At 38.0% G+C, this 13,646-nt stretch overlaps 2 protein-coding genes and 1 pseudogene across 2 annotated transcripts; 1 reads left to right on the forward strand and 2 right to left on the reverse strand.

Moving 5' to 3' along the window:
• Nucleotides 1–1,130: 1,130 nt before the first annotated feature.
• LOC123565494 (uncharacterized) lies at nucleotides 1,131–3,150 on the reverse strand (annotated as a pseudogene).
• A 398-nt stretch (nucleotides 3,151–3,548) lies between these two features.
• LOC123565859 (zinc finger MYM-type protein 1-like) lies at nucleotides 3,549–7,936 on the forward strand. Its single transcript, XM_045359633.2, has 3 exons — nucleotides 3,549–5,693; nucleotides 6,133–6,264; nucleotides 6,714–7,936. The coding sequence occupies exons 1-3, from the start codon at nucleotides 4,356–4,358 to the stop codon at nucleotides 7,317–7,319; spliced, it is 2,076 nt and encodes a 691-aa protein (XP_045215568.2). The 5' UTR covers nucleotides 3,549–4,355; the 3' UTR covers nucleotides 7,320–7,936.
• A 3,666-nt stretch (nucleotides 7,937–11,602) lies between these two features.
• LOC128559151 (putative G-protein coupled receptor F59B2.13) lies at nucleotides 11,603–13,259 on the reverse strand. The gene has a single exon (XM_053550343.1). It carries the CDS (start codon nucleotides 13,257–13,259, stop codon nucleotides 12,060–12,062), a length of 1,200 nt encoding a protein of 399 aa, XP_053406318.1. The 3' UTR covers nucleotides 11,603–12,059.
• Between the last annotated feature and the right edge of the window lie 387 nt (nucleotides 13,260–13,646).

The following is a 13,646-nucleotide window of genomic DNA, read 5'->3' on the forward strand; positions in this document are numbered from 1 at the left end:
ATGAGATGGTACCGTACTTTCGATATTTAGCATCTCCGAATTTTGTTCTCCGGTTCTAGGTATTACACGATTGTAAAATCATATTGAAAGCCGGGAACCAAATGCAGATAATATGAATGTATCGGCGGGTCATCTCGGAATGTTCGGGTTATCTCGAACGTACCATCGGGTCAACTCGGATTGTTGTAAATATCAAAATAAAAATCCCATTATTAGCTATTTAAAAAGATAAATGGTAAGTACTTTATTTAAAACAAGTTCAGGCGATACGAAATGCTAGTTAAATATTTAATAATCTTTAAGGGACATGGGGTCTAGCGGTCCGGTAATAGATATATATGTATTACTAAGTATTGTATTATACAGGTAATTTCTTTAAAAGTTATGATAATTCTTCCTAAAGCAGTCGTAATTAGGATTTTTGTAAATATTTTATTTATAATTAGTACTCACTCGGCTTCGGGTTGGACCTATTTATATATTTACGAATACTTCTGAAAGCATTAGATCTATTTTTAATTCATCAGTCACGACAAAAAGAAATTGATGAAAGCTTCCGATTTTGGCGTACAAATTGTTATCTATTATTTATTGAATTTGCAGTCGTATAATTTCTTGTGATTAAAGAATTATAAATACTTCAGTTTCCGTACACTTACAATGTATTTATAACGGCGAGAAAAATACGAGAGCAAACTTTTGAAATCACATTCCGATTTAAGAAATAAGATATAGTCTCCTCTTTGAAAATATCGTTCTTAATATTCATTTTTATCACCGGACATCTACACTGAAGGTCTAGAGGTCCGGTAACCGGACCCCTAAGCCACTACCATATTTTATGCATTTAGAGAGATAAATTTGTGAAAAAATATCCCTGCGTCTTTTGAGCTTACCTTTGCCGTTGCTATGTACTCAGTAGTTTAAATTCAGAAATTTTTTATTAATGTTTTACAAATAAACATTCAAAATCAAATGACTGGTAACAGTAATACAAATGAATCTAACTTTAATACAATTCATTTTATGGCCTATTGCAACCATGCATGTGAGTACAAATCAAACACTTAAACAGTTCTATTTTCTGCACCTAAGGAGAACATTTGCAAACAAAATCTGGCTCTCTACACTTAACAAAATTCACATTCGTACTGCAGTGCCTCTATTTCATCTTCGGTCATTGCACACAAATCAATCGTTTTCACGCAACGACGGTGGAACATTCTGGGACATTTGTTGCATGCTATCCAGAAAATGCTATCATCATAGACCTCCTCACAGACGTAGCACTTCCGGGTTACGTCAACGTCAATGTCGATATCAGACCCGTCGCTAAGTTTTGGCATGTCAACATCGCTGTCAGATGATGACTCGCTTTCTCTGTTCTTTCTCTTCAAATACTGCTTTTCTACCTGTTTTTGAAGCTTTTTCTGAATATTTAATCGCCTCTGTTCTTTACGAGCTTTGTTTTTTGCCTCTTTTTGTTCCAGTTTCTGCTTACGCTCCTCATCCTTCTGTTGCTTCCTTAGTTCTCGTTGACGTTTTTGTTCTTGTTTGTCTGCTTCTTCTTGTTCTTTTCTCTTTCGTTTTTCTTCTAATATTTCTCGGAATTTTTCCCCAGTTACTGCCTTAGGTAAGTTTTCTTTTTTCATTGGTCGTTTTTCGGACGGCTTTGCGACGGGAATTTTCAAAACTAACTCAACTGCCGTCGATACTTGAGGCGTTCGGTCATTAGAGAGATCCTGAACAGTGGCAGCGGCAGGCTGCAATGGTGCGTGCTGTGGTACGTCAGTGGAAGTAGTTGCTGTAACTGTGAGTTCCTTGTCTGTATTAATTTCTTGTTGAACATTTACGGTGTTACTAGCGTTCTCCTGAGCTGCTGGTAAAACCTGCGATTCATCGGCTGCTCCGGAAGCACTGACCGTTTGAGTGCTATGTGGGCGGAAAATGTTACTCGGATCCATTTTGCACGTACTCAGCACCTTTGTTGCATTAAACGGAAACAGTCCAGAGTCCCTAAACCCATGAACAGCAACACTGACTGTGGTTGCCTTTTCCCATGCCGTCTTAAATATGCTGGCAAACGTCTTTTTGGTGACGTGTTCGCCGATGTTCTGAAATTGATAATCGCGGACAGCCTGCTTCCAAGAATCTTTTAGTACGCTGAATAAACGAAGGTCGCAGGGCTGCATGAGATACGATGCATGCTCTAGGAGACGGTAGAGCTCTATTCCACCCTGTCTACAGATGTCACTAACTCATTGACACGTGGGTCGAGTGGCCGTCAACGAAGAGAACAACTGGTTTACGTACACCCCGTTCATTAATAGATGGAATAAAGACATCAGTAAGCCATGTAGCAAAGAGGTCCGCGTCCATCCACCCGTTGTCTGTTCGGCCCATGACTGCCTCCGGAAACCCCTCCAAAGGATTGTAAGCAAATCGTTGGCCAGGATAGACAATAAGTGGCTTCAAGAAATGTCCAGTTGCACTCATGCACGCCAACACAGTGATCTGCGTTTTATCAGATGATGTAAAATGATAAACAGTGGAGGAACCTTTACGTGCAATAACTTTGCCTTACTTCGGACACAATGAAAATCCTGATTCGTCTGCATTATATAGACGGCTAGGGTCTTGAAGAATGGTAGGATCTTTGATTTCATTGCGGACGTAATGTTCGAACTCCTCAAACCATCTTTGAACTTTAGCCTGTGTAATAGTTGCTCGCTCTTTCCCTAGGTCCTGTGGTAGCCGTTCTGTCATTTCGGGATGCCGCTTCACAAAACCGTACCACCAGTCCTTCCCAGGCCTGTTGTCCTTGGATGGATTTGGTCTCTTGTCAGCATCAATGATACGCTTGACAGTATCAAGAACTTCTTGCTTGGTTCTGCCATAGCCAATACGGGCCATATGTAGAACCCAGTCAACTAACCTCTGCTCTTCAGCTGTAGTCAGAATGGTCTTGGATGGACGTGACATAGACGTCTTGCCATGGACTTTGTCATGTAGCGTGGACGTCGGAATACCATAGTGCTTAGATGCGGCTCTCAATGACATTGACTTTGACTGTACGGCATCCACAGCATGATGTAGAATCAAAATGTCGTATTTTTTCTGATTTCTCTTCGCGCCTATTTGTTTACTCATGCTGAAAAATAAAATATTAAGTCAAATTAGTTTGCTATTTGCTAACGATCATAAAGAACAGAATTGTATTTTCGAAAATATACATTTCGTGCCGAAAATAACGCGGTTACCACAGTGCCAGCAAAACACATGCTATATTTAGTGTCAGAAATATTTTAACAGACAAAATGATTATTTAGGCTATTAATAGAAGAGAATCTAGCGTTCGAGATTACCCGAAACATGAGAAATCTATCGGGAGAACTCGGACATACCCAAAATATGGCCGCAAAGGATGACCGCCAAAACAAAGAATCTAATAGTGTTTACATGTAATAAACGTGTCATGAATGCAAGAAATACAAAAATCTCATTCATTATCAGTGGCGTAGCTTCTATAAGGCACTGCAGGCCCGGGCCTGCAGATTACCCGAGAAAATGAAAAAAATAAAAATGCCAAATATGCAATAAAAATCGAAGGGTAAGGGGGGTTAGGGTGTAGGGAGCTAATGATCATATGAAAACCAATATCGAACATGTAATTAGAGCCTGATTATTCTATTTCCATGATTAAAACTAATAAGACAGATGCCAGTAGTTTAATTATTTTCTCGTTCGTATACCACCGCCTCGCAAAATATCGCCCCGCAACTTTGTTAATGTCGGCAAATAGACATTGCTCTGATTAGCTAGCGACTTGTAGTTTACATTTTATTATAAGCGCTTTTGTTACCCTGCGCTAAGTTTTTTTGGCACCAAATTTGAAAATGGCGTCATCGGGTCCGCTTTATCCTGACCCAGGAGATAAGAAAGATATTTCTCTTTGGAATGATTCCGAGAAAATACAACTCATAAAAACTGAATGGACGGGTTCAGAAGAATTCCAATTCCCGTCAAGGTAAGCTATTTATTATCTACTTTAGATATCCTTATTGTAGAGCGCGCAAATCCAATTTGCGTCGATATTATATACTGTATACCGGAATGTTGAAAATAGAATATATTGCTTATTAATAGGATGTGTTCTCATACATTATGTACATATGAAGTTACGCATGATTAATAATATTATATATAACATAATATTGCGTGAAGTGAACATGCCTCTGTGGCTGTGAGGTTAGCGCGCTTGACTTGTAAACCAAGCGGTGCAGGTTCGAATCCAGGAAGCAGAATTTTCTTTTTTTTTTTAATTAACCGCTTGAATAGACATTTAAGTGGACGTTATGTTAAAATTATCAGAAGGTTTTTATCGTTCTTTCAGACTTATTAGTGGAAAACAAAGAAGATTTAATGCTAGATGGCTCCGTCAATATCCATGGCTCAAGTATTCTGTGTCTTTGGATGCCGTTTTATGTGCACCTTGTCTGCTATTTGACAACAGCAAGTCAAGGTATTTTTCTTCACTACCTTTCAATGACTGGAAGAACTTGTCCACAGCCATAAGCCGCCATGAAACTGACGAATCCCACAAGGATAGTATGGTGAAGTCAGAAAATTTTGTTGATATCTCCACAGGGAAGCAGGAGTCCGTAGTTAGCAAACTTTCATCTTCTATCAAGAAAACTGTTGAGAATAACAGGTATATTCTGCGCCGTATCATAGAAGTTCTTTTGTTACTTGGAAAACAAAATATAGCAATTAGAGGGCATACTGAAGAGAACAGTAATTTCATGGTTATCTTGAATAGTTTTGCACAGACAGACCCAGCCCTTGCTTACCACTTAGAATTTGCAAATAAAAATGAAAAATACACGTCTCCTGACATACAGAACGAACTCTTAGGTTTATGTGCTGATCAGGTAATTAAAAGAATTATAACCAGGTGCAGGAGTTCTAATTATTTTGCTATAATGGCGGATGAAGCAACTGATTGTTCTACTAAAGAACAACTTTCAGTGTGCATACGTTTTATTGCTCGGAATGAGGGAAAGCACGAGCTGCATGAAGAATTCATAGGTTTTGTTACGTGTCCTTCTATAAAGGGGACTGCCTTGGCACAGGCAATATTACAACATGTACAGGATTGTGGACTGGACATTTTAAAGCTAAGAGGCCAATGCTACGATGGCGCTGGGAATATGGCCGGGAAATATAATGGTGTTCAAGCTTTAATTAGAGAGCGTGTACCACTTGCAAGCTATGTGCACTGTAAATCGCACTGTCTTAACTTAGCGTTGGTCCACACATCGAAACTTCAGTGCGTCAGGACAATGATGAAGACAGTTCAAGATATTACCTTTGCATTTTCTTACTCGGGCAAACGGTTAGAAGCATTTGCAAATGAATTAGCGGAGGACGCCGTCACACGTGAGAAGTTGGAAGGTCGCCAAAAGCTTAGGACGCTCTGTGAAACAAGATGGACGAGCCGGACAGACGCACTGATGACGTTTAGGAAGTCCTTCCCAGTTGTAGTACATGCTTTGGAAACGCTCGAGGCAGACAATGACGAAAAGGCAGGAGAGCACGTTAGAGCCATACTGAGGTTCGAATTCATCATCACGCTTGTGACTTGCGAACATATACTGAGTTCTCTTGTTGGCTTGACAGCTATACTTCAGCAGGTAATTGTTTATTATTATATTACTAGTGTAATGGGGCCACTGCTGTCATCACCACATCACATATAGTACCGGTAATTGTTGTTGTTGTTTTTTTGTCAAGGAAACGGTGTTGGTATTGACTTGATAAGCTTTAATCTTACCTTACAATTGAATCAGTTTGCATATAAAGTAAATTTTAAAGTAATTTGCTGTTAACTGCAATTATACCATGTACCGCTTTAGATAAACAATTGTGCAGTTATATACCATGTACCGCTTTAGATAAATAATTGTTACAATCAAAAATATAATAACATAGGCTTAGCATTATTCGATGAACTTCCGTGAACTGAACAGACTCTACCAAAATGTTAGATATTCAATGTATATTTCTCTCTGCTTGTTAATCAATCAATTAGTTATAGTCTGCAAGCAAATATAGTATCTGTGTTATGTCAAGGTGGACATGGATTTGGTGGAAGCTGTTCGGGAAGCTAATGTGGTAGTTAGTTTACTACGTGCAGAACGAGAAGACGAGGCTGTGTTTGACGAAGTATTTCAGAAAGCTGTGGATATTGCATCAGAGTTTCAGGTAGTGTATCTTGCTTCTTGTTACGCTGTTCTTAACATTTATTGGTCATGCCGTTTTCTAATATTGAAGTAAGAGCTAACATGAGCCGATGGTATGATCAGTTCTCCATTCTAAATTAATTTATCCAATCTAAACTGTTGGCGTGCCCATCATACTTCAGAAAGTAATGAACAAACAGAGGTAGAGGGAGAAAGTCTAAAGAAATTATTTTATAACTACCACATAGTTATAAGTGATTGTGACCCTGAACTGAAAAGTCCACGTCATTGCCGACTACACTAACCGGACATCTACATGTTCATGTAAGCCTTGAATAGAAAGTCATATTGTACACTACATAATGCTCACATTATAATTTGATCGTAATATGTTGTTTCGCATTTTTATTAAAGTTTATTCTTTGACAGGATAAAATTGGAAAGTACTGTTTACCAATACTTTTTATTCAGATTGGCGCCTGTGTTCCCCGTCAGAATATGAACCAACGTAACAGGGCCAATTACCAGATAGCGGATCCAAAGGCCTACTGGCGGGTAGCCCTTTATTACGTATTTCTGGACCATTTGATTCAAGAGATTACAGATCGGGTAATGAGCAACCAAGACCGTTTCTGTGCCCAACTTCTGATTCCATCAAGGTTGGATGAGTTAAATGATGATCACGTTAATGCAATTTACGCTACGTTTGCGCAGGATATTGCCTCAACAAGAGAATCATTCGGTGGGGAGATTCAACGCTGGAGAGTCAGATGGGGTCAAGCCAATCTACTCAGACCAAGCACACTACTTTCAACATTAGATGTCACTTCTAAGGCGGCTTACCCTGGAATATACCTTGTTTTATCAGTACTGGCTACAATGCCTGCTACATCTGCTTCATGTGAACGTTCTTTTAGTTCAATGCGTAGAATCAAGTCGTACCTAAGAAGTACCATGACAGGAGACCGCCTGTCAAACTTAGGAATTCTTCACATTCACAGGGAAATAGAAATTGATATTGATGAAATAATCAACAGTTTTGCGTCCGTGAAATGTAGAAACTTAGATTTTGTCTAAGATTACCTTACGCAAAGGACATATTGTGACAGGTACCGTACATACTTTGAAGTGCGTATACAGGTTATATTCCAGTTGAATAATTATTGGAATTCATCTGTTTAATAGTAATAAATTCCAACATTTAATCGGTAAATAACATTCAGCAAAAAATAAACGGAATTTATTTGTTTTGATGAATATGGAATATCACATCGGGAACTGATACAATTTTAACATTTTACCCGCGCTACGTGCTCGTTTATTAAAAATATTTAATTGCATCACCTCTCGATGAGATATATTCCATATCCACTCTAAATAAATATCGTCAACAAATTACATTTTAAGAATAATCCTAACTATGATGAACGCGTAGCATCAGTTCATTGCAGCATCATACAGAACGTCAGTTACAATTACTTTTACACTGTCACCACAAAGCATTTTCATCAAAATTTTGATTTTTGTTTGTGTTTTTGTTTTTTATACTGTTGATGCACTAATAAAAGTGAATTTTTGAAACTTTGATGATAAAAATAAATCTTTTTTTCCCACAAAATCACATGATATTTCTATCGTCACGTGATAATTTAACATGTGATTTTAAATCCAATCAAATCGCTGTGAGGAGTTTACGTCCCATCGTTTGTTAGTAATTTACCACATGCGCTGCCCTAATACTTTATCGCAGAATAGTATATATGTGGTTGCCTTAAGTATTTATATATATATGTGACGGGTCGTGTTAGAATATTAATGAAATGTTTAAAACTGGTACTATGTGATGCAATTAACGATGAAAAAGGCGTCAGTCAGGTCATTTAATGGATTAAAGATAAATTTTTAGACCGTAGGTGTCACATTTTAACGGTAAATGACCTCTTTGAAAATAAAAGTAATGTTGGGTAAGTAATACTTAGTTCTGTTGACTTAGTCACAAACTGAATTTTGATCGTTTCTTGTGTTTTTATTGACCTGAACTCCTCCGCTTAGTATTGGTCTTAATCGGCCAGAATGTCTCAGAATGCACCACAGACACTCTAATTTTTCAAAATTTTCTGGGGGAGGGCCAGACCCCGCGTCCAAACTCGCACCTTCGGCGCTCGATCTATCGGGCCTGCAACTTAAAAATAGCAAGCTACGCCCCTGATTATATATTTAACTCCAAGCAACGGTATAGTTACGTAAATGCTACTTACATGGTATGCAGGAAGATTTTTCTCCAGAAGCGGAAGCGTTTATGTATGGTAAGTTTGTTTTGTAATTTTTCAAACATGGCGGTTGCTCACGTCATATATTACGTCACCAAAATGTCATTTTATGTGGAGAACAAATCTAAATAACACGTGTTCGAGATTACCCGACGTCTGACATGACCCGAAATGACTCTACTTGTTTATTAATTATTAAATAATGATATTGATTTTCTTCTTTACTTTCAGTACTGAGTTATAATAAGTCGCCATATGACCTAAAATGTGTCGGTGCGACGTTAAACCAAACAAAAAAACAAAAACAAAAAAAGACAAAAAAAAAAAAAAGAAAATGCTTTCTGTTGGTTACAGCAATGTATTTTATGTTTTCCAACGATAGTTAAATATTGGACTATACGAGTAAATTGATTGTGTATATCAATCATCTTCCTCATGCAGTCCAGTATCAAATAAGCTGTCCAGTATTCAAAAGATATTGACCTCCACGTGGAAAGCACAAAACAGTCTAATGATTACGATACTGCGATAAGATAGGAGTGATGTCATGACAATGGCGTAGTTACAGTCTTGCATACAAAAACAATTACAAGCGAATTAAAATCGAATGAAAAAATATGATTAATTTTTTTTTTGCACACCGCACTGGCGTTATCGGTGATTTTACCAATGCCAGTGTAACATTAAATTCTGACCCCGTTGAAAATAGACCTCATGGGTCCATTTTCAACGTTAAGAATTGACACCGTCAACATTTCAACATTAAATTTTGATAAAAAGGTCCTTCTACAACGTTAAGAATTGACCCCGCCAATTTTTCAACATTAAATTTTGATCAAAATGTCCTTTTTCAACGTTAAAACCTGACCCCGCCAACATTTCGACATAAAATTTTGATCAGTGGGATCAATTTTCAACGGGGTCAATATTTAATGATACACCTATCTGCCCCCCCCCCCCCCCCACCCCAGTCCATTCTGCAAAAAAAAAAAAATTCATCTTTTTTTTATGAAATTTGTATTTTCTATTCATTACTGAATTAGCCTCCGTGGCAGAGTGGTTAAGGTCGCTGACTTCAAATCACATCGATGTGGGTTCGAATCTCACTCGGGGCGTTGAATTCTTCATGTGAGGAAGCCATCCAGCTGGCTTACGGAAGGTCGGTGGTTCTACCCAGGTGCCCGCTTGTGATGAAATAATGCACGAAGGGGCACCTGGGGTCTTCCTCCACCATTGAAGCTGGAAAGTCGCCATATGACCTATCATGTGTCGGTGCAACGTTAAATCCAACAAAAATGACTTTGGTAAAACTTATCGGAACGGTCTTTTGTGTTTTTTTACTGAGTATATTCTTTTAGTACAAGAACGAATCTTTAAGATAATTTGTCCGAAGTGTATCCACCATTTGTGCAAGGAATAAATAATAAGGTTAGCTCAGGGTCACCATTTTCGACCCAGCAAAAGAACACAAATATTGACCCTTTGCAGGCAATTATGCAAAAATTAGAGCATACTTGGACAGCTTGGTAAAACTCAATTAATAGTGAGTGATCTAACGGTACGAATCGATCAAATAATGTGAAATCTAGCGTATTATTTGTGATCAGTACGGAACACTTTCACAATGCACTGACAGTAATAAAAAGAGTGTACAGACAGTAGAAAAAGAGGTGAAATAGTTACAGTCTGAGAACTCGGGGCTGAAATCAGCGAGTGAATCCATGGCCGAGTGAATTATTGGCCTCAAATGTAGGTCGACGAGGGACAATCTTTTATTTTTCGGCATCCCAGAGGGACCTCTGGCGGGGTACACGATTACATATAGAACTAACTCGGAAGAAACATGCATGTCAGCATCTGACAGAGGCAATGCTCCAGACACTCCTTAGACCCCACTAGTGCCAACTAAAAGATACCCCAACAGTTGCGGAAAGTACTGATATAATTATTGCGACGGATGCCTGTGTTGCGAAATTAAACAAGTGTTAAATATAAAAAATCCCAGAAACTTCACTAAATATTGGCAGAGCACATAGAGTAGGTGCACAAAACTCAAATAAAATCCGCCCTAACGTTGTTAAATTTAATAAAGAATCAAAATTGGCCGTGAAAAAAAAACGCATTAAAGAGCATCAATTTATATCCTACACCGTACAATGTGAGTGAACAGTTTCCTCCCGAAATTCAGCAACGCAGAAGTGAATTGATTCCCAAGATGTTGGAAGAGCGTAAAGCAGAAAAGAAGGCTAGTAGTCGGGGACAAACTCTTCATTAATAATGTATTGTATTGTAAAAACCTGACACCACAAGAACCGATACCAGTTATGAATGTTTTATCCTGGAACATCGAAGGACTATCCACCACGATGGAGACATTTTCACGGGTATGAAACGTTGCCTGCGGCACAAAATGTGCCGCACTGAAATGAAGGCATCGCGCTTCCGACGGCGCAGGCATTGCGCAGGATGTTTACAAAAATAAGGAGCACGGTGTGTAAAATTGAATGTTTTTGGTTATTGTCTTTTTACAGTAAAAACTTTTTAGAAATCGGGGGAATGCAGCGGGATGTAGCTGTATCTTGCCGACAAATCAATGCCCAGTTTGTGAAGAAATATGTAATATTGTTATTTTCCGCGTGTTTTTCATCGGATACTGTAACGTGAAAATTACAAAAGCAGTGAATATTCCGAGTCATTTCACCTCCTACTGAATTAGAAATGACGTGTTTCTGTAGTATATTATATAAAGACATGATATCTGATCGATCCAGAAAAAATACATGTCAAGGAAAAGGCATATCCCCTCGTTCTGCCTACTTTTCAGTCCGGTGCCGCAGACATCTCGATGGTGCCGCAGGCATCGTGGGGGGCGCAGTCATCTTGAAAACTATTGTCGTCAGTAGTACGTGTAATTTCGACCCTCTAACATTTATTAAAGTACAAAAAAATGATCATCAACAATGTTTTTCCTCCAGTTATTATGTAAGACAAATCTTCTCAATCCGAAATTTGTAATATTAATAGCTATTTTAAGAAGTTTGCAATATTTTTTACCCGCTGCGTGCGTGCGTTAGTGTGTGTGAGTGGCTGAGTGAGTGAATAATGAATTTGTGCGTGATTGTATGGATGGATGAATGAGCAAGTTAGTAGACTTGTATTTATAGAAATGCCTCTTATGACTTTGATTCCTGTATTTACATTTATGTAGGTAAAAGTAAAATATTCAAACTTAACACAACATCTACACTTTTATTGAACATTTAAGTGTTAACACGTTTCCGACGGCCATATTGGCGACCATCTTGATTTTGATGTATTTTCCTCCTAGTTGGCCGATGAAAAAATATTCACAGGTAAAGATTCTCGCCCCATATTTTAGTATATAACTAAAGTTAGCTCGTGCTTTTCATAGTCTACCGAAACCGGACTGTGCATGTGTTTTTGTATACCTTACTTTGCTTATGTACTACGTATTCGGTGATCAATCCCCTTTTCATTAGATGTACTTTCTTTTAGAGATGATGCCTTAGACTTACGTAGATTTCTTTCAAAAATAATTTTCTGTTTCTCTTCTGGCTAGACCAGGACTTCCAGGTACTGAAGGCTCACTGAGTCTGGTCGTTCGCATTGTGAAATCCGAGAGTACGGATGATCCTGCACGTGCAAGAACACATTTACATGTTAAGATTTTCCATAGCTCACTCCTAAACATCTGTCCACCGATACAATAAAGCAGACAGTTTACAGCATGGCTAACGTATAAACAAAACATTGTAACTGTAGACAAAAGTTGATATATTGCAGTGTCTCGTAAGTCGACAACTTCAAAATATTGTTTGATACCAATCAAAATAACGGATGGTGTAGAGAGAAATAGAAAGGTGAAGGTCACCATCAAAAGCGTAGCAGTAAGTTGAAGTTGCCTCCCTTGATTTGAGCTTCTGGTTCTCGGCTTGCCAATCTGTAGTTTCGCCCTTCGCTTTATGGATCTCCGATGGATAATTATGATAAGCACGTTGAATATCAGCAACAACAAGAAAGGCAAAAATAAGTAGACAGTAATATCTATCCATGGCCAAATATTTTTATGGAAGTGTTCAAAGACTTCCAAATAAGTGCAAAGCTTTATTTCATTAAGATAAAGGGTCCAGAAAAAATGTGAGTTTACCACTATCGTAACTACGATAAGTGCTAGAACAGTTATTCTAGCACGTGCGATTGATGTTATTTTGAACGCTTGTAAAGGAAACAGAACCACCAGGAACCTTTCAACAGTCGTTATTACCAAGAGCCAGACTGATGTATGAAAAAATGTGTAAGAGAAGAAAAAACTAATTTTGCACGCGGCACTACTTCTTAACCAAATGACATCTTGCCCTTGAATATATTCCAGCCACTGCAACAGGCAAGAAAAATTTAACACAAGTGTATCAAAAATGGCCACCATTGACATATAAAAGCAAGTTGTTCGTCGTCGCATATTTTCTCTAAGCATGACTACAAGTGATAAAATATTACCAATCGTTCCTAGAATTATTAATACTGGGAACCCATAGAGACCAAGATTGTACGCCGTGTTGTATTCCCAGTATACACTGAGAATGTCATCAATTGGTGGCGAAATGTCCGATGTAGTAGTAGTAGTCGACAGTGTAGTTCTATTAGCTATTGACGAAGAGAGATTATTTCTAAATGTTACGTTTTCCGTTGTAAAATTTTCAAAAAGCGTTGTGCCGGATGTATTCATTTTGAATGTTGTAAATCGTTCACATCGGGCTTTATCAAATTCTTTTATATCACTAAAAAATCAGTCTGTCAAGTGTATCAGTCTGAAAATAGAAAAAAAATCTTTCAATATGTTAAATTTACATTACATGTATTTCTTAAGGTCCGTTTCAAAATTTAACCCCATTGTAATTTGCCTATTATTTTCTCGCATACCTCTCTATGACTCACAGATTTCAGAAAAATATATATATGTGTTTAATCATTACGTTGTTTATACCGTCAACAACGTTTTACCAGTTCTGTTTTCAGTTATCCTTATACCGCATAATATTAACCTTTCCTTCGAAGACTGACTTTGCTCTTCTAAATTTACTATACTAGCATCAAATCGCGCTTACATATGGCA

The sequence above is a fragment of the Mercenaria mercenaria genome, chromosome 8, assembly GCF_021730395.1.
Source record: "Mercenaria mercenaria strain notata chromosome 8, MADL_Memer_1, whole genome shotgun sequence".
Taxonomy (NCBI): domain Eukaryota; kingdom Metazoa; phylum Mollusca; class Bivalvia; order Venerida; family Veneridae; genus Mercenaria; species Mercenaria mercenaria.